At 41.9% G+C, this 24,485-nt stretch overlaps 1 protein-coding gene across 6 annotated transcripts in view; it reads left to right on the forward strand.

Moving 5' to 3' along the window:
• The window catches only part of NPAS3 (neuronal PAS domain protein 3), a 586,631-nt gene extending 580,074 nt beyond the window's left edge, over nt 1–6,557 (forward strand). For all 6 annotated transcript variants that reach the window (XM_073577843.1, XM_073577841.1, XM_073577842.1 and 3 more), the window contains one exon: nt 580–6,557. In XM_073577843.1, coding sequence (XP_073433944.1) covers nt 580–1,985 — 1,406 coding nt within the window. In that variant the 3' untranslated portion in view covers nt 1,986–6,557. The remainder of the gene's footprint in view (nt 1–579) is intronic.
• Nucleotides 6,558–24,485: the final 17,928 nt, after the last annotated feature.

Genomic DNA, 24,485 nt, shown 5'->3' on the forward strand with positions numbered 1-24,485 from the left:
GTTGTTAGGATTAGGGATCTGCAATCCGCTAAGTTACCAACCTTTCTGGTTTCCTGGTGGCCTAGCCTATTCCTGCCATCCTCCTCGGTGACCTATTCATAACACCCTCCAATATGGCTGAATTACAGCAATTCTGCAAAGATGAGTGGGCCAAAATTCCTCAAGAGCATTGTAAAACACTCATTGCCAGTTATCACAAATGATTGATTGCAGTTGCTGCTAAGGGTGGCCCAACCAGTTATTAGTTTTAGGGTGCAATCACTTTTTAACACAGGCCCTGTAGGTTTGGATTTCTTTTTCCCTTAATAATAAAGACCCTCATTTAAAAACTGTGTTTACTTGTGTTATCTTTGTCTAATATTTACATTTGTTTGGTGATCTGAAACATTTTAGTGTGACAAGCATGCAAAAGAATAGGAAATCAGAAAGGGAGAAAACGCTTTTTCACACCTTCACACCACTGGATAATAGTAAGTTATTTATATTTATATTTCCAATATATCTAAAGATATTTTATGAAGTATTTCAATGTAAAATTATTGTGCAATAAAATAAATTTGTGATTTCTTATTTTCACAGAGGATAATGATAATCCAAAGTCAGATGGAAAGGGAAATCTGTCTGAGCAGAGTGAGGATCCAGAGCCAGACCGTAAACAGCCTGGACAACATTCAGATCCAGAAATGAATTGCGATGAAGAAGCTAACAGCTCAAGTGATGCCTGTAGTGAGGAGAGTGAAGAAAGTGAAGACTGTGAGGTTAGGAAGGCAGCAGAAGAGATAGAAGAAGGAGGGCTAAGTGCACTAGGGAGTATTAGTGCTCTGGGAGCACTTGGTCCTATGCACATTAAAGTAGAGCGCTATACTGAGAGTGAGACAGACATGCGTGGGCCTGAGTCCCTCAGCTCTGACAGCGCCAAAGACTCTGAGAGTGGAGAGGATGACGAAGACGATGAAGAGGAGCAGGCAGTCTGTGTGACTGGTGTTCTAGGCAGACACCAGCGGAGAAAAAGGAGACGGAGAAAGAGTTTAGGACACTGTGGTGGCCGCAGAAGACGACTGTCTGAGGGATCCAGCCCCAGTGGGATACAGAGTACGCTGGGGGATCCTCCAAGACTGCTTCCTTCCACTCCTCCGCCAACAGGCACTTGTTCTACTTCATCTGTGCTGAAGATCAAGACGGAAATGGCAGAACCAATCAACTTTGATAATGACAGCAGTATTTGGAATTTCCCACCTAATCGAGAGATTTCACGCAATGAATCCCCTTATAGTATGACCAAGCCTCCAACAGGGGGCGAGCACTTCTCCCCTTCCCCATCATCTTCTGCTGCTGCACCTCCAGCTCTCCATGTCTCTATACCAGACTCTGTTCTCACGCCCCCAGGCGGGGCGGATGGAGCTGGGCGCAGCAAAGCGCAGTATTCTGGATCTTCAGGGGGCTTGGGTCCTGTAAATTCAGATCCACTTTCACCCCCACTCTCTGCCTCACCCCGTGAAAAACCTCTTCAAACAGGCGGCCCATCAAATTCTCTTCTGTATGCAGGAGAGTTAGAAGCACTACAAAGGCTTCAGGCTGGAAATGTGGTCCTTCCTCTTGTGCATCGTGTTGCAGGAACCCTTGCAGCGACGGGAAGCAGTGGACAGAGGGTGTACACCACAGGCACCATTCGTTATGCCCCAGCTGAGGTGACACTAGCCATGCAAGGCAACCTGCTCCCTAATGCCCACCCTGTGAACTTTGTGGATGTAAATGGCCCTGGATTTGGTCTAGACCCCAAAACCCCAATGGAGATGCTGTACCATCATGTACACCGGCTAAACATGTCTGGTCCTTTTGGAGGAGCGGTGACAGGTGCTGGTCTTACCCAAGTTCCTGCTGCCAGTGTCTTCACCACGGCTGAAGGAATTTTCTCCTCCCTTCCTTTCCCAGTGTACAGCAATGGTATCCATGCAGCACAGACTCTAGAACGTAAAGAGGACTGAGAAAGAAAACAAAGAGGAAAATTAATAAATGAGAGAAGGAGGAGAAAATGGACAGACTTCAGAGAGTAGAGAAAGACATTATATAATAATTCAGAATGTAGGTGGCTATATTGGTGATAGGGGCCACTAAACCTGGTCACCCCATGTCTCCTCCGCTGCTCCCTACTCCAAAGCCGCTAGAGGAGATGTTCTTTAAGTCTCAATCCTAATTTTTAATATCTTCCTCCAAAAATTTTTGGGACCAGTAGCCCTGTCTTCCGCACCTCATACTTAGCTGGGCTGCATAAAATATATGTTCCTCCATCAGTCTCCTTTTCTGCGGCTTTGGTTTAGCTGGCAGATGCCTCTCCTGGGGACCGCTCGCACTGTGCCCATTGCTCCATCACTTAGAGGAGGGAGCAATGGCTGCGTTCTGATCCTTTACAACATAAAATATTCCAGCACTTTGACTCACACCTCAAAATCCCTCTTTTAACTTCAGACACCATTGTAGGCTTCTTTTACTCCTTACCCTGTCACTGCCAAAATACTAAGACATTGTTCACATACGTTGTAATGTTGATTTCTCAGAATGTTTGGACCTCTCCTTCTCTGCTGCTAGACCTTGGAGCCATTCACTTTTTCATTGCCAGAGGGGCAGTGCCACTGCTTTGGCAAGGAAAGAGTTGGCAGGCATGCACTACTAGATGATGGAAGTATAGTCAGTGTTGCATTAACACCCCCCCCCCCAATATTGCAAAATGGTGTTGACTGGAACAGTCTGTAGACAGCTGTGTATTGATGTACCAAGATGCCTTGTCTTTTCAAGGGAGATGTTATGGGTGTGTATAGAAAGGTATTACTTCACACACGTCACAAGCAGGAAAGAGAGTTTTCCGCACCAGATTCACGTACTATGAAAAAGACAAAGTATGTATGAAATCTTCTAACCGCAGGATCTAGTTTGAGTGTTTGATGCCCATCTGTTACTGAGGATTGTGATACGACTTCTGGAACACCTCAGAAGGAGCAATAGGTTCTTCCGACCATTCTTGGTAGCCAAAATTGCAGTTTCTGCTACTTATTGTTGCCATTCTGAAGTATAAGGACTGTTTTACTACAAATCTTCCAATTTTACAGTATGCCCACATGTACATAATATTCAGCCGCCACCAATAACACACCATAACAAATGTTGTGAGAAAGACTTAGTACTCGTTGTAGGACGTAAGAAAAGCCGTTGTCAATTTTTTCCCAAGAAGTACAGTATTTGAAGATTTTTGAAATCTATAGCACCACTTCAGAGAATAGCCCAAGAATTTCTCCATTTACCTATTGAAAGAAAGTTAAGAAGAGATTAAAATAAGGTGTCTTCTCTAATAATTTAAGGAGCAGGTGCTGGGATGGTAGGTAGCTGTTGTTTGAGGCACCTTGAGTTAGGTTGGAAGATTGGGGGGACCATAAAAAGCTGAAGTAGGGAGACCTTGTTAAAGTTGTATTGGGGGATACATAAATTGTGAAAAATCATTAAATATCGGAGGTATGCACTAACTTTTCATAGCCGCCCCCTCAAAAAATTACTGAAAATAGCAGCAATAAGGGGCAATTCGAAGACATTGTGGAAGAACAGGTTTAGGTGTAATATCACTGGTTGGAAGGATGCACAGAAAACAATTCCTCTGGTCCACAAACATTAATAAAAATTGTCAGTATGACTTGGAAAAGTTGGGAGAGAACATTCTTGACACTTCCTGGTTATAACTAGCTGTAGGTAAACTCAAATCCTTTTCTTAGTAGATTATTATGATACCCATATACAGTGATACACTGTTTTTACTCTTTCTTGGGCAAGGTAGTCCTTTCCCCTAAATACAACTTTTTCTTTACTACCAGGGAGGCTTAGAACATGATACTCATAGGCCAATAAAGCCATTATAGTGCTTCAATCCATGCCATTCATTACCAATATCAGCCAGGTTATTTGCCCAAACAAAATATTGCCAGTGGCAGAATGATATGGAAATCGTGGGTTACTTTGCAGACTCCTTTTTTTTTTGCACAAAACACTTTACTGACCCGTCATGTTTTTTGGTGTTACATGTTACGTGTCCTCACCAGCACTGTGTTTCTCTGTTATACTTTACAGTAAATGGAGGGTTAAAAGAAATAAGATGTAAAAGTTATCTTAACCTGCATATTTTTTTACCATATATGTTCCTCTTGCTTTGCTTTTTTTCTATCTCCCGTCCGATATGCTTCGACGGGGCTTACAAATTCTTGTAAACAACGAACACATAGAAATGTTTTACAATATGCTCAGTAAGAAAGTCTCTGCCAACAATTTTGAAAAAAAGGCAAATGGGATTTCCAGAAGATAAGAGAGAGAAGTTAAGAACAAGGGGAGTACAAGCATTGACCTTTGGTTGGGTCACTAAAAATCTGAAAGGGGGAAGGGGACCAAAAGTGTGACGTTTCATGGAGTAATAGGTTTTTATTTCCTACTTCCAGTCTTGTTTGGCAGCTTATCCGTGAAACATCTATTACCAGGTGTGAGACTTTGTAATGTGTTGCTTCGTGTATTAAAATAAGAAGAAAAAAAAAGACAAATCTAAAGAGGTTTAGAAAAAAATGAAAAAAAAAAAGAAAAAGAACCATTTCCGAGTGTCTTTTAGCTGTCTCATTCCAATTTCAACGTGTGTTACAATATGCAGTATATTCTACGCTAATGTGAGTGTTTATCTCTGTTGTCTTTCTCTGTGCTTTTAAAAACTGTAGTCTGGGTCTGTCACGTTCTTTACTCCCTGTGTGTCAGTGAATCGGTGGTACCTGGGGGCTCGTGGATGTTTGTATAGTGGCAACGCTGCTTTCACTGTTGGTACACCCTATGGGTAACTTTGCTCTTTCCTTGTTTTTCATTTTGGCTATCGCTTTTACTGTTGTGAAATTTCAGTACTCTGTCCTAATGACTGTTCTGTAATTTTTTACCTATGTTTCATGTCTGTCTATCTTACATAAACCAGCAAAAAAAAAAATCTTTTTTGAAAAAAATAAAAAAGCCACCTACTTGCTTTGTGCAAGGGAGGGAACGGACAGCTCTTTCCTCTTTCTCCTACATAGAGATAAATATCTCTACTGATAGAAGACATTGGAGTTGTAGAGAAGTTGATCTGACATATCAGTAGCCTAGTGTACTTTAGCATCTATTCAATCTAGAGGAGGCTCATTAATGATGATGGAAACATTGTTGTATTGCGGACACTTTTATCTAGTCCTGTCAGTCTTCTTTTACATCTGTTCACAGTCCATGCAGGTCCATCTCTGCGTTATGCAGAGTGATATAGCCATCAGACCCATAACATATGCAGTGAATGCTAGTGCATTCAGTTTGAAGCCTTCCCATAAGCTGGAGGGCAACGTAAGTCATTCCATAATGAGGATCCCACACCATAATGGGGTACCTTATCACAACGTAGTAATACATAAGCTTAATGATCTAATTTCTCTCTATTTATTGCTGCTTTCAGATAATTACATTGGAGCCATGCATTGGTTCTACCTCCTATGTCAAGAGAGGGAAATTAAGAGCTAAATACAAACTACAACTTTTATGCCTCCTCTGTCATAGCCTTTTATGTCTTCTTGCAGCGCCGGGGGTATCACAATGTTGACCCTAGTTCTCTGTCAGGAGATTCAGCCATAAATCCACTACCAGAAAATGTACATCTAGAATTTTGTAAAGATGGAATGGGTCAGTAATAATGATGACTCCTCCCTGCACATTCTTGATGGTTGCAAAACACTGAAATCTCACGTCAAATATTTTTTGTTTTATCCTTTGTCTTCCATTCTCGTTTTCTGTTTGTTATTTTTCTGCTTTGTTTTTTTTTTTATATATTTTTTTAATAAATGTTTGTGTTGTGTCGAAGATTAAAAAAAAATAATAATAATAATAATAAACTATTGAAGATATCTGGTTATTTCAATTCAGCAAGTTTAACAGCTGCTTTCAAAATAAATTGTCTGACAATTTTCAAAAATGACAAAAAAAAGGTCATTTTTTTTATTTGTGACGACTGTGTCTGTGTTTTTAACTATTTCTTGTAAATTAATATGAAAACTTTATGAGGTTGGTGCCACTTTGGTTTATTATTAAAATAAAAAGGGAGGGTTAATAGGAAATAGAAAAAAAAACAACAACTTGTACCTGTAAACCCAGCAGTGTTACCAACTTAAACGTTTAAAAGTATATATATTAAAACGTTAAAAAATGCGAAAGTTATGGGTACGTTTTATTGTGTTTTGAAGACTAACTCAGTTTTAACTCAACGTGCCTCATCTGTTGTAAAAAAAAAAGATAAGAAAAACATTATTTTTCCATTAACCATCAAGTTAATACGGTGCAGAAAAAAATAAAAAAAATAAGAAAAAAATAATAATTTGTACATAATTTCATTTTTTTAAAACAAGGTTCTTTTTTATACTTTTCTAGGCCTGCTTACACACCATACATGCTGTCTTTTATGTAAATTAATTTTTGATTCATCCGGCAGGTACCATTTTCATAATAAACTTTACATTTTGGATTTGTTTGCAGTTTTGGCATCTTTTATTTCACACATTAACACCATCTTGATCAAGAAGACTCTTACGGCTGGATCATACATGATTAGAAAAACTTTTGGATTGTTTTCTGTCTTCAGCTAAAAACAGCAGTGTTTACTTGAGATTATGGTCATCGTAAGTAAGATTTAAGGAATTTTATTGCTAGACAAAATACATAAAAATTACTTACCGCAATATGTTACTGTACTTTTTTTTGCTACTTTGTTTTAAAAAAAGGGAACAAAGTGTTATACATTTTCAAAAATTTTCCCATCAACAGTAAACTCATATACTTAACCCGAGTCTAGACTATGGGAACAAGAAGTAAGATTTAAAGGAGAGTTCTCGTCATAGTAGCATAGTTTTTCAGGCTGTCCTGCCAAAGGAGGTGTGATTAGATGATTTGAGGTAGGATTAGTACGAGGAAGAGATGCCTTGCAGAACTAATTCTGCCTTATAAGCATTTGCCATGATGCAGGATTAAAATTCATTTTTCAAATATTGCAGCGAGTAGCAAGATTCATGAAAAATCTTATCAGAGTAAGAAACATCCCATACATACTGCTATATTAGGCTACATTCACATTAGCATTCAGCTGAGCTGCGGAGGGCTGCATACTTCCTCTGCTAAGCTCCACCTACTTCAGCACCCTTTCCGTTTAACTCTGCCTACTTCTGCATGCATCCTGCGTACCTCCACAGCTCAGCCGAACGCTAATGTGAAACCGGCCTTAGAGGTGGGAAACAGTCAAGGGATCTTCCCTTTAAGATTAAATTACACTTCTACTAGTGACATGATTTATGTTCATTATTGTGTTATTACAATTATAATTAATATGTTTTTTAATGGATCACAATGATTCACAATGGAACCCTAAAGGGGTTTTTTATATTTTCAGTGATGAGAACAATGCTATAGACTGCGCTATTCTTGCTGTTAAAAAATTGGGAACCACAGGTGTGAATGTGAAAATATGGCACCCATAAGTATTGCCATCATCTTACAATGTACAAATCAATCATGTATTTAGAACAAAGAAATGCAGATTAAGACAACATTGAATGGTTTCCTAAGGATTTTTCAATTGCAGTGGCTGCAGTACTAGACATGGTATATGGAGATATCAGCTCCTAGTATGAACCTGTTCACACTAGCTTGGATGTGCCAGTCAATCTTTTGTTATTAAATAAAAAGAGGGGAGAAGCCAGCGCTGCTTAATGGTCAGAACGCAATACATAACGTGCATATGCACATATTGATTTCTAACTGTATTTCAAAATGAGACATTTAGCAAAAAATTGATCAATTGTTTGAGCCACCCCGCCGCGTCAAGGCATTCTCATATGGGGCAGTCCTACTCTACGTTTTTTTATATTCGCTGTGCCATTACGGCACACAGCAGCCCTGCCCTGACCCAGACTCTGTTTGATTGTGCACCTGTGTCTGGGCCTGTATCACCCTTCATCTGTGGTGCTAGTAAGGCAGTGTGGAGGTTGGACCTGAAATGTCTGTCTGGACCTGGTTAACCTTTATCTGCACTCGTCCTCTCTGGCGCCATGGAAGTGATTCAGAAATGCTTCAGGTACAGTGTGCATTTAATGTGGTCTTGCTTTTAATACATTTAGGAGGCCGTAATGGCACAGCGAATATAAAAAACGTATAGGACTGCCCCATATGAGAATGCCTTGACGCGGCGGGGTGGCTCAAACAATTGATCAATTTTTTGCTAAATGTCTCATTTTGAGATACAGTTAGAAATCAATATGTGCATATGCACTTTATGTATTGCATTCTGACCATTAAGCAGCGCTGGCTTCTCCCCTCTTTTATTTAATCTTTTGTTATTTGCAGTACTAGAAACAGGCTCAGATCCTAGGATGGCACTGTGTCTGTACTCCTCTTTCCACTGATCTTAAATGAAACTATACTGAAATATTTGCAGAACTCTTCCTTGTGTCTTACAGAAGGTCAGCCATGCTGCCCCCTTCTCTCTGTCTTGCCTTTTGCTGTAAGACAATGGTCTGCAGCAGGGCCTTCTCCTCTCTGTTTGCAGTAGGTTAAAACAATGTTCCTTTTATCGGTGTTAACTAAATAACAAGCTTTAGCATTTTTTTTTTCAAGGTTCTGTTGATTTACATTCTAGGAAGCAGTAGTGAATGCAATTAAGAAGATGACATAAATAAGCACTTTATTATGACCATAATGAATGTAGTTACACATATATGTAGCACTGTGCAAAGGTTTTGGGCAGGTGTGGAAAAAAAACCTGCAAAGTAAGAATGTTTTCTTAAATAAAATTACTAGTAGTTTATTTTTCACCAACTAAAATGAAAAATGAGTGAACAAAATAGAAATTAAATCAAAATCAATAGTTGGTGTGACTGTACTTTCCTTTCAAAACACCATCAAGGTATCAATACTTCTAGGTTACTCTCACACTCAGATTTTGAAGGAACATCGCATATAAGGCAGAAGTTGTTCCAAACATCTTGGAGAAGTAACTACAGATTTTCTTTGGATATAGGCTTGCACAACACCCTATGTCTCTTCATGTAATCCCTGACCAATGATATTGAGATCAAGGCTCTGCGGAGACTGAGTCATCGCTTGCAAGACTCCTTGTTCTCCTTTAGGGGTACTTCATAGTCGCCAGCGATCTCGTTACGTGTGACACTTAGCAGCAACTGGGCCCCCGCTGCGATCGTGCTCGAATGTCCTGGGCCATTTTTTGATCGCTGGTGTCCCGCTGGCCAGCATGCATTGCTATGTTTGAAACCGACGAGAGACCTCGTTAGCGACTCAAATTATGGACGCAGGCTGGAGTCGTAAGAATCGCTGCTGTGTGACACTAAGCGACGCACCAGCGATCCCGCCGAGATCGTTGCTGCGTCGTTGGGTAAATTTGACTCTTTGACAGCTTACTAGCGACGCACCAGCGATCCTTACCAGGTTGTATCGTCGGGATCGCTGGTGCGTCGCTTAGTGTAGAGGTACCCTTACACCAAAAATTTTATTTTTGGGGATATTATCTTGCTGTAGAATCAATTTTCAACCAGACACCTTCCTGATGGTATTGCACTATGGATGAGTACCTGCCTGTATTTTGAGAAATTGAGAACGTCAATGACCTTGATGAAATTCCCAACTCAATGTGCTGACCTGCAGCTCTAGTCTTGCTAGGAACTTCCACCATTCTCCACTGTTGTCTGCAGACACTCACTATTGTACCCTCTCCAGCCCTTCGGCAAACAAACTGCTTTCTGTTGTAGTCAAATATTTCACAATTTCCAGACACCTGCTGCCATTTTTCAGCACCCCAGTTGGTATGTTTTTGTGCGTAGCTAAGTCACTTTACATTGTTTCCATGTACAACCTCAACTCCAAAAATGTTGGGATGCTGTGTAAAATGTAAAGAAAACAAGAATGCAATTATTTGGAAACCCATATTCTATAAAATATGGCTATAAGAGATTTAAAAATCATCGCATTCTGATTCTTGTTTTCTTTACAGTTACCAACATTTTTATAATTGGCGTTGAAGAAGGTATGGCTTTTTTTTCAATTCTTCCATAAAGACCACTTCTGGCCAGACTACTACCGATAGTAAATGTATAGGGTGGGCCATTTATATGGATGCACCTAAATAATAATATAATAATAATACTAATTCTATTTCCGTAGCGCCAACATATTCCGCAGTACTTTACATTGTAGAGGGGACTTCTACAGACAATACAGCATACCAATAAACAAATAGATCAAAACAGATACCAAGAGGAATGAGGACCCTGCTTGCAAGCTTACAATCTATAAGGAAAAAGGGAAGACATGAAAGGTGGATGGTAACAATTGCTTTTATTGTTTGGACCAGCCATAGTGTAAGAATCTGGAGTTCCTGTTGCTGCATGAACCAGTTAACAGTCTAAATATGTAACAGTACAGACACAGAGGGCTATTAAATGCATAAAGCATGTGAGAACATGATGCGAGGAACCTGGTTATGGTAAAAAAATTTGACTGAGCCACACAGGGATATTTAGGTTAATTCGTTGAGGCAATAGGCCAGTCTGAACAAATGCGTTTTTAGGGCACGCTTAAAACTGTGGGGATTAATCGTATTAACCTGGGTAGTGCATTCCAAAGAATTGGCGCAGCACGTGAAAAGTCTTGAAGACGGGAGTGTGAGGTTCTGATTATTGAGGATGTTAACCTCAGGTCATTAGCAGAACGTAGGGCACGGGTAGGGTGGTAGGCTGAGATGAGGGAGATGTAGGGTTCTGCTGAGCCATGGAGTGCTTTGTGGGTGAGGGCAATAAGTTTATACTCAATTCTGGAGTGGATGGGTAACCAGTGTAAGGAATGGTTGATGACACCATTTTATTTAGGTGTATCCATATAAATGGCCCACCCTGTATGTACCTATGTTCCACTTGTTGCTGTCAGTTCTAAGCTGATGGTATGGCTGGACACCGTACGATTTCAATGGGAAGTAACTATGATGCGTTCTTCATCTGCAGTATTAAGTTTCCTTGACCAAGCACTGCATCTATGTTCCTTAAGGTTGCCCATTTCATGATGTCCTCAATACTAAGAAATACAAGCAAATACTTATCCATCACGCAATATCATCAGGGAGCTGCCTGATTGGCTCCAATTTTATTCTGCAGCAGGATAACGTCCCCAAACATCCAGCCAATGTCACTAAGAAAGATATTAAGTATAAACAAGAACAACGAGTTCTGGAAGTGATGATCTGACTCCACAGAGCAATGATCTCAATATCAAAGTCTGTCTGGTACACCATGAAGAAACATGATTTACGCAAACATACATCCATAGAAGATCTGTTCTCAAAAATGTTTCAAAAAACCTCCCTACCAAGTTCTTACAAAACCTACCAATGCTTTGATGCTGTTTTGAAGGCAAATATATTTTATTCATTCACTTTGTATTTTGTCAAATTATATATATATACTATTAATAGCTCTATTTTTTAGACTGTTCTTACTTTGCCACTTTCTTTCCACACCTGCCTAAAACTTAAGGAGAGGTGGGACAACAATCTCCGGTTTTCTTCATAAGTCTGACCTGTGGGGTAGAGTGGCAAAATGAAAGCATTTTCCTACAAAGAAAAACATCCAAGCCAGGCTGTGTTCTGCTAAAAACCTACACCAAGTCTGCCAAAAGCATGTGGGAAAACATGCTATGATCTGCTGAGGCCAAGGGTGAACTTTTTGCCATAATTCTAAAATGTATAATTGGTACAAGGCCAACAGTGTACAGCACCAAAAGAACATCATATCCACAGTGAAGCCTGGTGGAGGCAGCATTATTTTTGGGGCTGTTTTTTTGGCAACTGGAACTGGAGATTTAGCCAATGTGGAGGGAATTAACAGTTCCAAATATCAGTCAATTTTGCATCAATACCTTCATGAGATTTGAAGTGCTACTGCAAGGTAGGGTGGGCAAAGATAGGCAATTCTAGATATGTCAAGCTAATAAACTTCCATGCAAAAAGACTGCTGTCATATTCAAATGGTACATCAACAAAGTATTAGTATAAGGGTGGGCTTATTTATGCAAGCACATTATTTTAGTTCTTTACTTTTGTTTTTTCCAACTGAAAAGATTTCAGTTTATTTTTCAGTTTAATTATACAAATTATGGTGGGCATTAAAGGAGGAAAATGTTTTTATGGAGGCACGGGGGGTGACCTGCCCTGCTAGCTGAAACCGCGCAGACCAGGGATTATCCCACTGAACCTCCACTCTCCTTTTAATGTAAATGTAATGCTACTCAGACAACACAGGATGAGGGTAAAACAGTGTGGCAATATTTTATTGAACCACAATATAGACAACATATAGATCAGTCCCAGCACAATACCCAAGATGGTCCAAATTACAGAGTCTCACCCTTCCACTGACTCACCAGGATAAGAGCAGCTGTGACTTCAGAGCTTGCAGGGCTAACTACCCCACCTGTGGCACACACACAGAAAGGAGGTAGCGACAAGTTTTGGAAGATGACAGTCCAATGAGGTACAAGGCTAGTTGACTGAAGGGCCACAACCTCGCTTATCCAAACGTCTTTATGGAACCAGGTGACAAGAGGGTCCCATTCCTGACCCCCACAAACATATCCATGGGGCTCAGTCGACCAGTGGGTCAAAATCCTGACTACCCCAAATGTATCTATGGATTCATGATGGTCAATGGAGCAGATCTCTTCTTCCAGCTGGAGCTGAGGTCCCCTAAGTTGGCATCCTGTAGAATGACAAATCTGTGTCCCTCGAGATTGAGCCATGATGTCCTGGCTGCTGTCCTGTAGAGAGTCTCTGGTTCTTTGGATCTCTTGGCCTTCTGGAGGTATATCTGTATGTGGGGGTATCTATCCTTTTTATAGTTGACAAATATCCTTCAAGTCAGCATTCACAGGAAAAGGGGAAGAATGGTGATGAGACCAACCTGCATTGTTTGATTATGTAATCTATTTGCATAGTGTTTCCCCCTCTGATTTACAAGTCAACAAACTAGCTGGCCTGGACAATGTGCAATCAGCATATTAGCAAATATCACTAGGGTCAGTCAGGAGTGGTGCACTCAATATATATGAAGATTGTGCTTGGAGGAAATTAGGGATGCAATATAAAATGATAACCTTTGGCACTCAAGAAGTCACAAAGAGGTAGAAATTTCAAATGATAATCCGTTTCATGAATAGCCGACATAATGGAAAAACAGACATCAATCCATCCGACGTTTCGGCACAATTGCCTTTGTCAAGGAAGTCTGTAAGTGAATATTGTCAAAATAAATCCAAATATTCAGGGTAACATGGTGAAAGTCATATATCAGTAAGGTAGGAACAGCCACTATGCTGTGACATGAGGATGCCAGTGTGCTTCCGGTGATAACATGCGGAAGGTAAGGATTACTATTTGACTTTTGGAGCACAACTTTGGCTGCAATTGATTGTGGACTCCATGCCACATTTGTAGTTCCCCCAATGGGCCAAAACAGCAGAGACTAACCACAAGTAGTGATGTCATTTTGAAATCTACACCACTCAAGGAATTCATCTAGAGATGAACTTACCTTTTTGGAGTCATAAATGCTTTATAAAAGTTTATAACATTGGGAAGAGAAAATGAAAAATTATGTTTTTTTTAGCCTCCAATTTTTACCTTTCACAAAGGTAACTAGAGAAATTGGCCCAAACAATTTGTTTTTCAATTTATTCTACGCACCCAATATCACATATTTGGTTGAATACTACTGTTTGGGCACATAGCACAGATTGTGGATACCATTTTTCATTTTTAGTGTCCCCAAGGTGCCAGAGTGCCATAAGTGATCTAGTTTTGCAAACTACACCCCTCAAAGAATTTACATAGGGTTTGTCTAGTGCCTAGAGATGCTTCTCAAAAATGATTAACATTGAGAAGCAAAAATTAAAATTTTTAACTAAAATGATGCTTTAACTCCAAATTGTCATTTTCACAACGTGCAATAGGAGATCATGGACCCCACAATATGTAAAACAAATTCTCCCAGGCAATAGCCCATATGTTGTAGGAAACTACTGTTCGGACACCCAGCAGGGCTCAGGAGCAAAAAAGCGATTTGGCTTTAGGAGTCCAAGCTTGTCTGGGATAGTTTGCGCACACTACTTGCACAGCCCCGAGGTGCTAGAAGAGCATCAAGTAAAATTTGACACGGCAGACCTTTAAAGGGAAAAAGCGCTATTTGGTTTTTAGAGTAAATATTTGGCAGTAATACATTATGGGGGCTACTTACAGAACATATAAGATGCCAGAACAGCAGAAAACCCGCAAAGTGACCTCATTTTGGAAAATACACTTAGGGAATAATCTAAGAGTGTAATGAGGATTTTTATACTACAGTACAAATGTTTCTCCAAATTCTTTACCATTGTGAAAATGAAAAATAACATGTATTACAATAATGAGTAGATTTAGATCAAAATGTTTCATCTTTACCACGGCAAGTAAGAACAAAACAACCCAGTAATTTATGATGCTATTTCTCCCAAGTACTGTAATATCCTACTAGATGGTGACTCGATTCTAATGCATCGGGTATTCTAGAATATGTATGTAGTTTATTTATGAAGTTTTAATACTGTAATAATGCAATAATGCACCACCCAAACCTGATATGCATGGTTCTCTCACCCCCCAATTCTGATATGCATGGTACCCCTCCTCCCTCTATCCTGGTATGCATGGTCCTCTCACCCCCCAATCCTGATATGCATGGTCCCCTCACCCCCCTATCCTGGTATGCATGGTCCTCTCACCCTCCAATCCTGGTATGCATGGTCCTCTCACCCCTCTTTCCTGGTAAGCATGGTCCCCTCACCCCCCTTTCCTGGTATGCATGGTCCCCCTCACCCCCCTTTCCTGGTATGCATGGTGCTGTCACCCCCCTTTTGTGGTATTCATGGTCCCCTCATGCCCCAATCCTGATATGCATGGTCCCCTCACCCCCCTTTCCTGGTATGCATGGTCCCATCACCCCCCTTTCCTGGTATGCATGGTCCCGTCACCCCTCTTTCCTGGTATGCATGGCCCCCTCACCTCCCTTTCCTGGTATGCATGCTCCCGTCACCCCCCTTTTCTGGTATGCATGGTCCCCTCACCTTCCTTTCCTGGTAAGCATGGTCCCCTCACCCCCCTTTCCTGGTATGCATGGTCCCCCTCACCCCTTTCCTGGTATGCATGGTCCCGTCACCCCCCTTTCGTGGTATGCATGGTCCCCTCATGCCACAATCCTGATATGCATGGTCCCCTCACCCCCCTTTCCTGGTATGCATGGTCCCATCACCCCTCTTTCCTGGTATGCATGGCCCCCTCACCTCCCTTTCCTGGTATGCATGGTCCCGTCACCCCCCCTTTCCTGGTATGCATGGTCCCCTCACCTCCCTTTCCTGGTAAGCATGGTCACCCTCACCTCCTTAGCCTGGTTTGCATGGTCCCCCTCCCCCCCATTGCTGGTATGCATGGTCCCCCTCCCCCATTGCTGGCATGCATGGTGCCCCTCCCCCCCATTGCTGGTATGCATTGTCCCCCTCCCCCCATTGCTGGTATGCATGGTCTCCCTCCCGCCATTGCTGGTATGCATGGTCCCCCTCCCCCCCATTGCTGGTATGCATGGTCCCCCTCACCCCCCTTTCCTGGTATGCATGGTCCCCCTCCCTCCCATTGCTGGTATGCATGGTCCCCCTCCCCCCATTGCTGGTCCCCTCACCTCCCTTTCCTGGTAAGCATGGTCACCCTCACCCCCTTGTCCTGGTATGCATGGTCCCCCTCCCCCCCATTGCTGGTATGCATGGTCCCCCTCCCCCATTGCTGGTATGCATGGTCCCCCTCCCCCATTGCTGGTATGCATGGTCCCCCTCCCCCCATTGCTGGTATGCATTGCCCCCCCCATTGCTGGTATGCATGGTCCCCCTCACCCCCCATTGCTGGTATGCATGGTCGCCCTCACCCCCCCATTGCTGGTATGCATGGTCCACCTCACCCCCCCATTGCTGGTATGCATGGCCTCCCTCACCCCCCCATTGCTGGTATGCATGGTCCCCCTCACCCACCCATTGCTGGTATGCATGGTCCCCCTCACCACCCCCCATTGCTGGTATGCATGGGCCCCCTCACCCCCCTTTGCTGGGTATGGTCACCCTCATCCCCCTTTCCTGGTATGCGTGGACTCTGTTAAAAAAAAAATAGTTATATACTCACCTTCCGACGGCTTCCGATCTTTCCACGCACCCAGCCTCGCGGTCCCAGTAACACCGCTGATGACGTCGCACTCTTGCGACAGTGACGTCATCTCCGGTCTAAGGCGCAATGCATTACTGGGACCGCAAAGCTGGGCACGTGGAAAGAAGATCGGAGGCCGTCGGAAGGTGAGAATAACTTTTTTTGTTTTAATTCTCTTTTTTTACAGATCAAGGCCTGCCGCCCCATTGAGCGCTGCGCCTGACTGCGCCCGCCAATCAGCGACCAACGATTTCGGTTACAGACAGACATGATAAGGCGTTTATATATATATATAGATAAGTTTCCATACAGTACTGTTGGGCACACGGCAGTGCTCAGAAGAGAAGGAGCGCATTTGGCTTTTCCTTTGGCTGCTGACATTAAGTAATGTATGGAGCTGCTATGGTCCACCTATATCTTGCGTAGTTCCGGCTACTGCAGACCACTTTTCAGATGATCACTTCCAATTTTGTCGGGTGTTGAGCCTCCAACAAACTCATATTGAATGCCATGTCTTGGGCATATTGCAGATCTCAGAAGATGGCATTTGACTTTGGGAACATTGATTTTACTGGATTGGCTTTTAGGAGTTATGTGGCTTTTCCTGTGCCTGAGAGCTACTAGTAACATTTTTCTAATGACAGTAGTGATGAGTGAATTTGCTCGGATAAGGTGTTATCTGAGTATGCTCAGTTGCTAACTGAGGGTGCGCAAAAAATATGTTCGCGTTGCCACAGCTGCATGTCTCGCGGCTGTTCGACAGCCAGAATATATGCAGGGATTGCCTAACAAACAGACAATCCCTGCATGTGTTGTGCCTGTCGAACAGGTGCGAGACATGCAGCAGCGGCGACTTGAACATATTTTTCGAGCACCCCAAAGACACTTGCTTAGCACACGACCATACTCGAATAACACCTTATGCAAGCACATTCGCACATCACTAATTTACAGATGACAGATCTGAGTAAGGGTTTGTTTTTTGCGGGATGAATTGAAGTTCTTGTTGGTGCCATTTTGGGGGTGCATAACATTTTTTAATAGATTTTGATTCTAAGTTTTGGAAAACACAATGAACAAATAAATAGCATTTCAGACATTGTCTTTAAATATTTTCTTTTACGGTGTCCACCATGCGGTAAATGTGATAAGATAACTTTATTCTTCAGGTCAGTACAATACCAAACATAATTGGTATCGCTATATCCGTAAAGTGCGGTCTTACTAAAATACCAAAGTAAATACCACATAAAATAAAAGCTGTGATGAGACAGAGATCAAAATGCCAAAACTGTGTTTCTTTTTCTGTTTCCACTTTTCTGTAATATAATGTTATGTTATAAAAAGTGTTCAGAACATTGTTATGCTCCCCAAAATGGTATCATTAAAAGCATACGCTCTACGCGGAATAGACAAGACTACAAATAGCTCAATCGAGAACAGTAACCATTCAGAAAAGGGCAACACAAACCAAATTTGTAATTTTTTGTGTGTCTACTTACGGCTCTTGGAAGATGGCGAGAGAAAAACCCAAAACTAAAAGTTGGCTGGAGATAGGAGTTAGGGGTTAATAAAGACATTAAAAAGAATTGGGCCTTACACAGGTCCTTGTGGTCCACAGTGATGCTGTCCGCCCATTTAGGGAATGCACCGCTTACAACTGTTTGTTTTCAGTCCCTAATTATTTATTTTTTTTTACCCATGTGTATACAGTGTCCTCCAGTCGCTGCTTCTACAGTAGACCTTCAGTACAAGGCTGTTGTGGAGTGCAGTGTTAAATGCCTTTGCAGAAGTCAAGATATATATCCAGATTTGTACCATCCAATCATGTGGCACAGACCTTGTTACAAGAGAGTCCAAGAAGATACTGCAGAGGGGCCCGGGGTCAGACACGGCCAGATAGTTCAAGCAAACAGGACCTGGAGACGCTAAAATCTGAGCAGTGAAGGACCTACGGTCATGTGACCGCAAGGGGGCAGGGCTTAGCGTCCTGCTGTCAGAGATAGGCAAAATACTATACAGGAATACTCAAAGTCAGACAAACCAGGTCATACACAGAGATAACAATAAAGTACCAGGGATGAGATAGAACGGATAGTCGGGGACAGGCAGTGGTCAAAGCCAAACAGACATAGAAGGTACCAAGCAGAATCCAACAAGCAGTATCCAGAGAACAGACCGAATCGTACAAAGAGTATCAGATAAACGAGAACACAGCACAAACACACTCAGGGGTCACCACACAATGCCAAGGGTGAAAGTATAACTGACGGGGATGGGAGCATCCTGAGGCTATAAGAAGCCTTTCCCAGAACCAGGGAGAGGCCACAATCATAAGCCCCAGGTGTGCAGGTAAGCCTGCACTGGGATCACAACCTTTAACCCCAGAAATGCCAGTCATCCACACTGGTTCCAGACATTAACCCCACATGTGCGAGTCAAACCCGCACTGAGATCATGACAGATAATACACATCAATTTGCCAGTTACTGAGCTCAACTCCCTCAATATCCATGGATGAATGCCATCTGGTCTGGGGGCTTTGTGAATATTTAATTTGCTCAGACGCCATACTTGCCGAGTTAAAAGGGTCACCCAATACAACATCACTCCAGCTTAATCAACTCAGGACCACAATTAAAATAAGAACAGTCCATATCCACCTTCTACAGCAGTACTGTTACAGTAATGTCGGTGCTGCTGTTTCCCAACAGTGAGATGACTTGTGTCATGTGCCAGCAGCAGCCAACGGGCGGCCACTTTATGGCTGCAGCTTATCAATTTTCTGTAGGGCCGGATGTAACGTCTGCTCTTATTAAATAGGAAAGGTTGCATCTGTGTCACATGCTGCTTATTGGCTGTAGTCTAACATGGCTCTGAGTCAAATTAATTTTGTTTTTTTTCATGGGTTTAATCCCTATTATGTGTAACATAGCATGGAGTGCCACATATCTAATCCTCATAATCTGTGCTATACAGCATGCAGTGCCACATCTCATTTCCATCATGTGTGATAAAGCTTGCAGTGCCACGTATCTAATCCCCATCATGTGTGATAAAGCACGCAGTGCCACATATCTAATCCCTATCATGTGTAATACAACGTGCAGTGCCACGTATCTAATCCCCATCATCTGTGATACAGTGCGCAGTGCCACATATCTAAAGCCCATCATGTATGATACAGCACACAGTGCCACTTATCTAATCCTCATAATGTGTGATACAGCTCACAGTGCCATGTATCTGATACCTATTATGTGTGATACAGCACACATTGTCACATATCCATTGCCCATCATCTGTGATACTACACTCAGTGCCATGTATCTAATGCCCATCATGTGTGATACACTGCACAGTGCCACGTATCTGATCCCCATTATGTGTGATTCAGCCCGCAGTGCCACATGACAAAAGTCCATCATTTGTGATACAATCCGCAGTGCCACATATCTAATGGCCATCATGTGTGATACAGCGTGCATGCCACACATAGTGTGGGAAAGACTAAGTGCAACACGAAGGTATGAGGGGAAGGCAGCCCAAACCTTAGGGAATGGGGGAGTGGAGACCTCTAGGCAGATCTAATAACACCATGCCTACCCTACCATCCCGATATTGGTTCCTCACCAATTGCCGAGCAGGAAACCTAAGCCCTGTGTGTCCTTAGAGCTAGGCGCTGGATAGGGAGGTGAGGGGAGGATAGCACTGGTCAGTCCCCACTATACACTAAAGACCAAATGGGAGACAAACAAGGGGGGAAGGAACTTAACTTGATCAGACTCCAAAAACAAAGCAAAAGCAATGCTTTATCATCTTACCGCTGAAAAAAAAGTGAAATAAAACACGATCAGACGAATGTAAATAAAAATGGTACCTCTGAAAATATCATCTTGTCCTGCAAAACACAAGATGCCATACAGCGTCATCAGCAGACAAATAAAAAAGTTATAGCTCTAAGAATAAAGCGATGCAAAAATATAATTTTTCTGCCTACATAGACATATGAAGGCTTGCTTTTTGCAGCACGAGTTGTACTGTTGTATATCATTCATTTTACCACACAGTGCACTCGCAAACGGGAAAAAAAGTCCAAGTGCAATGAAATAGTGAAAATAACACAATTTTAAACATAGTTTTTTAGAAATTGTTTTTACGGTGTACATTTTGTAATAAAATAACATTGCTATTTGATTCGCCTCATCAAGACAATTACGGAGATACCAAACATGTCCAATTTGTTTATTATTTTAGTGGTGAGAAAAAAAATTAAAAGTTTGCAAAAAAAAGTTTGGGGTTTGTTTTGTCATTTTCCAAAGCTCATAACATTTTTATTTTTCGGACAATGGAGCTGTGTGATAGCTTATTTTTTGTGGGACGAGAGAATGTTTTTATCAGTATCATTTTGGGATAGATGTGACTTTTAGATTGTTTGTTACAGCACTTTTTTGAGAACTGCGGCAACCAAAAAAACATAATTTTGTCGTTCCTGATTTTTTTCCATTTACGGTGCTTATCGATCGAATTAATTGTTTTTATATTTCGATAGGTTGGACTTGTCTAACTACTGCAATACCAAATATGTGTATAGAAAGGGGGTGATTTGAACTTTTAGGTTTTTTTTATCATATTTAAAAAAAATATATTGTTTTTTTGTTTTGTTTTTTTACTTTTCACTGTTTTTGTTAGACCTCTTAGGGGACTTGAAGATGACATCGCCTGATCGCTTGTGCTATATACAGTGATGCCACAACAGCACCGCATACAGTGGTTATGGAAAGTATTCAGACCCCTTTAAATTTTTCACTTTTTGTTTCATTGCAGCCATTTGGTAAAGGTCATAATTATTCAGACCCTTTGATCGGACACTCATATTTAAGTCACATGCTGTCTATTTCTTTGTGATCCTCCTTGTGATGGTTCTACTTCACTAGAGTCCATTTGTGTTTAATTAAACTGATAGGACATGATTTGTAAAAGCACACACCTGTCTATGCAAGACCTCACAACTCACAGTGCATGTCAGACTAAATGAGATTCATGAGGTCAAAGGAACTGGCCAAGGAGCTCAGAGACAGAATTGTGGCTAGGCACAAATCTGGCCAATGTTGCAAAAGAATTTCTGCAGTACTCAAGGTTCCTAAGAACACAGTGGCCTCCATAATCCTTAAGTGGAAGAAGTTTGGGACCACCAGAAGTCTTCCTAGACCTGGCAGTACAGCCAAACTGAGCAATCGTGGGAGAAGAGCCTTGGTGAGAGAGGTAAAGAAGAACTCCAAGATCACTGTGTCTGAGCTCCAAAGATGCAGTAGGGAGATGGGAGAAAGTTCCACAAAGTCAACTATCACTGCAGCGCTCCACCAGTCAGGCCTTTATGGTAGAGTGGCCTGACGGAAGCCTCTCTTCAGTGCCACACATGAAAACCAGCATAGAGTTTCCTAAAAAAAACACATGAAGGACTCCCAGACTATGAGAAATAAGATTCTCTGGTCTGATGAGACGAAGATAAAACTTTTTGGTGATAATTCTACGTGGTATGTGTGGAGAAAAACAGGCATTGCTCATCACCTGCCCAATACAATCCCAACAGTGAAACAAGATGGTGGCAGCATCATGCTATGGGGATACTTTTTAGCTGCAGGGACAGGACTACTGGTTGCAATTGAAGAAAACAATAATGCAGCCACCAAGTCAACTATCACTGCAGCCCTCCACCAGTCAGGCTAATATGGCAGAGTGGCCCGACGGAAGCCTCTCCTCAGTGCCAGACACATGAAAGCCCGCATAGAGTTTGTTAGAAAACACATGAAGGACTCCCAGACTATGAGAAATAAGATTCTCTGATCTAATGAAACGAAGATATAACTTTTTGGTGATAATTCTAAGCGGTAAGTGTGGCGAAAACCAACAGTGAAACATGGTGGTGGCAGCATCATGCTATGGGGGTGTTTTTCAGCTGCAGGGACAAGACGACTGGTTACCATTGAAGGAAACATGAATGCGGTCAAGTACAGAGATATCCTGGATGAAAACCTCTTCCAGAGGGCTCTGGACCCCAGCCTTGGCCGAAGGTTCACCTTCCAACAAGAGAATGACCTTAAGCACACAGCTAAAATAACAAAGGCGTGGCTTCAGAACAACTCTGTGACCATTCTTGACTGGCCCAGCCAGAGCCCTGACCTAAACCCAATTGAGCATCTCTGGAGAGACCTGAAAATGGCTGTCCACAAACGTTCACCATCCAACCTGACAGAACTGGAGAGGATCTGCAAGGAAGAATGGCAAAGGATCCCCAAATCCAGGTGTAAAAAACTTGTTGCATCATTGCCAAGAAGACTCATGGCTGTACTAGCTCAAAAGCAGGTACAGACTGGGGCTGAAATTCAATCCTGGCATTTGAAATCACACAGGCCCATATTGTCCTCGTCCCCATGAACCAGATGGGATACATTACTAATATTACCCTGGATGGAGGGAAGGAAGATTTTCTACAAGACCAATATTTCTAATGATAACCGTAGCCTACTGAGGTAAGTGATGGAGACAGCAACTTTGTGCTCCATCACATCTCTTAACAGTATGGGTATAATGAAAAAAAACGATTCTGTTAACAACATAGGAGGCAAGGCAGTCCATGACCAGACAGGCCCTTCTGGCATTTGCCAGATGGCCCGTCCGGCCCTGCTGAAGGGTGATTCTACTCAATACTAAGCACAGGGTCTGAATACTTATGACCATGTGATATTTCAGCTTTTCTTTTTTAATAAATTTGCAAAAATTTCTACATTTCTATTTTTCTTCAGTCAAGAGGTTGTGCAGAGTGTACATTAATGAGAAAAAAATGAACTTTTTTGAATTTATTTTGGCTGCAATTAAACAGAGTGAAAAATTTAAAGGGGGTCTGAATACTTTTCATACCCACTATATAGCAAAAAATCAGTCTCCTTCCAAGCCGGCCACAGGCAGGGCATCAGAGGTGCTCTATAATGACAAGCACATGGGTCATCAGTTGACCCCCATCTGTCATGACAACCCATTAGTGACCCACGATCACAGGTGTGCCAGTGGGTGGAGTTAATTACACATGCGCATGTCGGTGCGTGTTAAACGCTGCTGTCAGAAACTGAAAGCACAATTTAATAAGTTAACAATCGTGGGTGGAGCACCACACCACATGTGATTATTAGGGGCAGGTCCTGGCTGCAATACACAACAATCACCTGCCAGGTATGGGCCTTCGAAGTATGGGGCGGGCTCGTTGCGTGAGCCTGCTCCATACACCCTCTTCCGACATGCGCCGTATATATATATCGGATGTCGTGAAGGGGTCAAGCAACAGAGAAAATCTTTCAAGTCAAAGAGTGATTATTTTGGGCCATGAACCAGAGTGTGAAGGAAGTGAATTTATACATGCCTAGAAAAAAACATACTGTATATCTATCCTAAGATTGGAAAGCAAAAGAAAAAAAATGCAAGTGCAGATGAGACAGTCCATGCGGCCTTTTTCTGCCTTTAACCCTGTATTTAAAATCGTCAGAAGGGTTATTCTGAATTGGTGTACTGGACATCTAGGTGAACTTGGTGGCAGAATAAGAGAGTGAATAGAAAAAATAATATCATTTGCATTTAGAAGTAAAACTTTGTGATTTCAAGTATTGGTATTTAAAGGCATAGCCACTAGAGGGCATCAGTAGCCATAAAAGTGAGATCCTCTTCCAAGCTGCAGACCTCCATTCTTGGCCGCATTTTCTGCCAATATCGGATCTCTGACACTGATCGCAAATGGTATTGCATTCAATTTTAATAAAAACTGAAAGATTCTATATTCCTAATATTCAGAAGCGACCAAAAGTTTAGAATTTTTTTTAAAGTGTGATCTCTTCTGTCTGATTGTTGTGTTGCCGTTTTCCTGGTGATGAATAGAAAGTGCATGAAATCGTCATCATGCAAAGCCTTAATTTTAATCAAAATGCTTTAGAACATAGGTATGTTCATTTAATTAAAGATAAATGAATGCCAAAAGTGTTGCATATATTATCTATTGATCACAACGTAGACAGTAATTCATAGCTTACAATGCCATAACTTAGTATTTTGTAGCATAACCTCTTGCTTTAACCCCTTCCTGACA

This window comes from Dendrobates tinctorius, unplaced genomic scaffold, assembly GCF_039654945.1.
Source record: "Dendrobates tinctorius isolate UK_male_01 unplaced genomic scaffold, ASM3965494v1 ptg000057l, whole genome shotgun sequence".
Classification (NCBI taxonomy): Eukaryota; Metazoa; Chordata; class Amphibia; order Anura; family Dendrobatidae; genus Dendrobates; species Dendrobates tinctorius.